The 637-nt window shown below is 64.2% G+C and overlaps 1 protein-coding gene across 1 annotated transcript in view; it reads right to left on the reverse strand.

The window, feature by feature from the left end:
* Positions 1-219: 219 nt before the first annotated feature.
* TNIP2 (TNFAIP3 interacting protein 2) overlaps positions 220-637 on the reverse strand; it is a 15,728-nt gene continuing 15,310 nt past the window's right edge. The window contains exon 6 of the mRNA XM_010837897.1: positions 220-633. Coding sequence (XP_010836199.1) covers positions 562-633 — 72 coding nt within the window. The 3' untranslated portion in view covers positions 220-561. The remainder of the gene's footprint in view (positions 634-637) is intronic.

Consider the following 637-nt stretch of genomic DNA (forward strand, 5'->3'; position numbering starts at 1 on the left):
TTAACAAGGTGACAGGCCCCGTGGCCCTGCGCTGCCCTGCAGGGCTCTCCTTTGCACTCAGCCCGTCCTCGACTCCTGTCTGGGCTGGACGACTGGGCTCTTCAGGCCCCAACAGGCAAGAGTCTGCAAGCATGTCTCCTCGGCAGCTAACTGAGGCCCAGGTGGAAGTGCGGCCAGGCTCCTACACCCCAGTCCCCCACACACATTCAGGGCAACCACTTAGCAAGTCCCTTTATTACAAAATCGTCACATGATCACGTGTTCAATTTCTGGGGGTGTGGCGAACACTAGGGCACCGCAGTGAGTCTCAATGCAGCTCAGTGCTCAGCTCCACGACTCCCAGGAGGCGTCGTGCTGGCCGGCGAGAACGCCCGTGGCTGTCTACTCGTGGCCTCTGCCTGGCCGCTTGGGAGACGAGCTCCAACCCCTACCTCTGCCGCCAGCCCCACCGCAAGTTCCCGCTGACCCGAGAGTGGCCGAGACGGAGGCTCAGAAGTACCCCCAGCCTGTGCTGGGGGCCCCGATCCTGACGCGGAGCGCACCCACCACCGGCCACCGGGCTCACTGGCAGCACTCGGCCACGTGCTTGAAGAGCTCCTCGCCCTGCTCGTCGCTGAAGCACCGCAGGCAGTGGGGG

Source organism: Bison bison, unplaced genomic scaffold (assembly GCF_000754665.1).
Source record: "Bison bison bison isolate TAMUID 2011002044 unplaced genomic scaffold, Bison_UMD1.0 scf7180017845945, whole genome shotgun sequence".
Taxonomy (NCBI): Eukaryota; Metazoa; Chordata; class Mammalia; order Artiodactyla; family Bovidae; genus Bison; species Bison bison.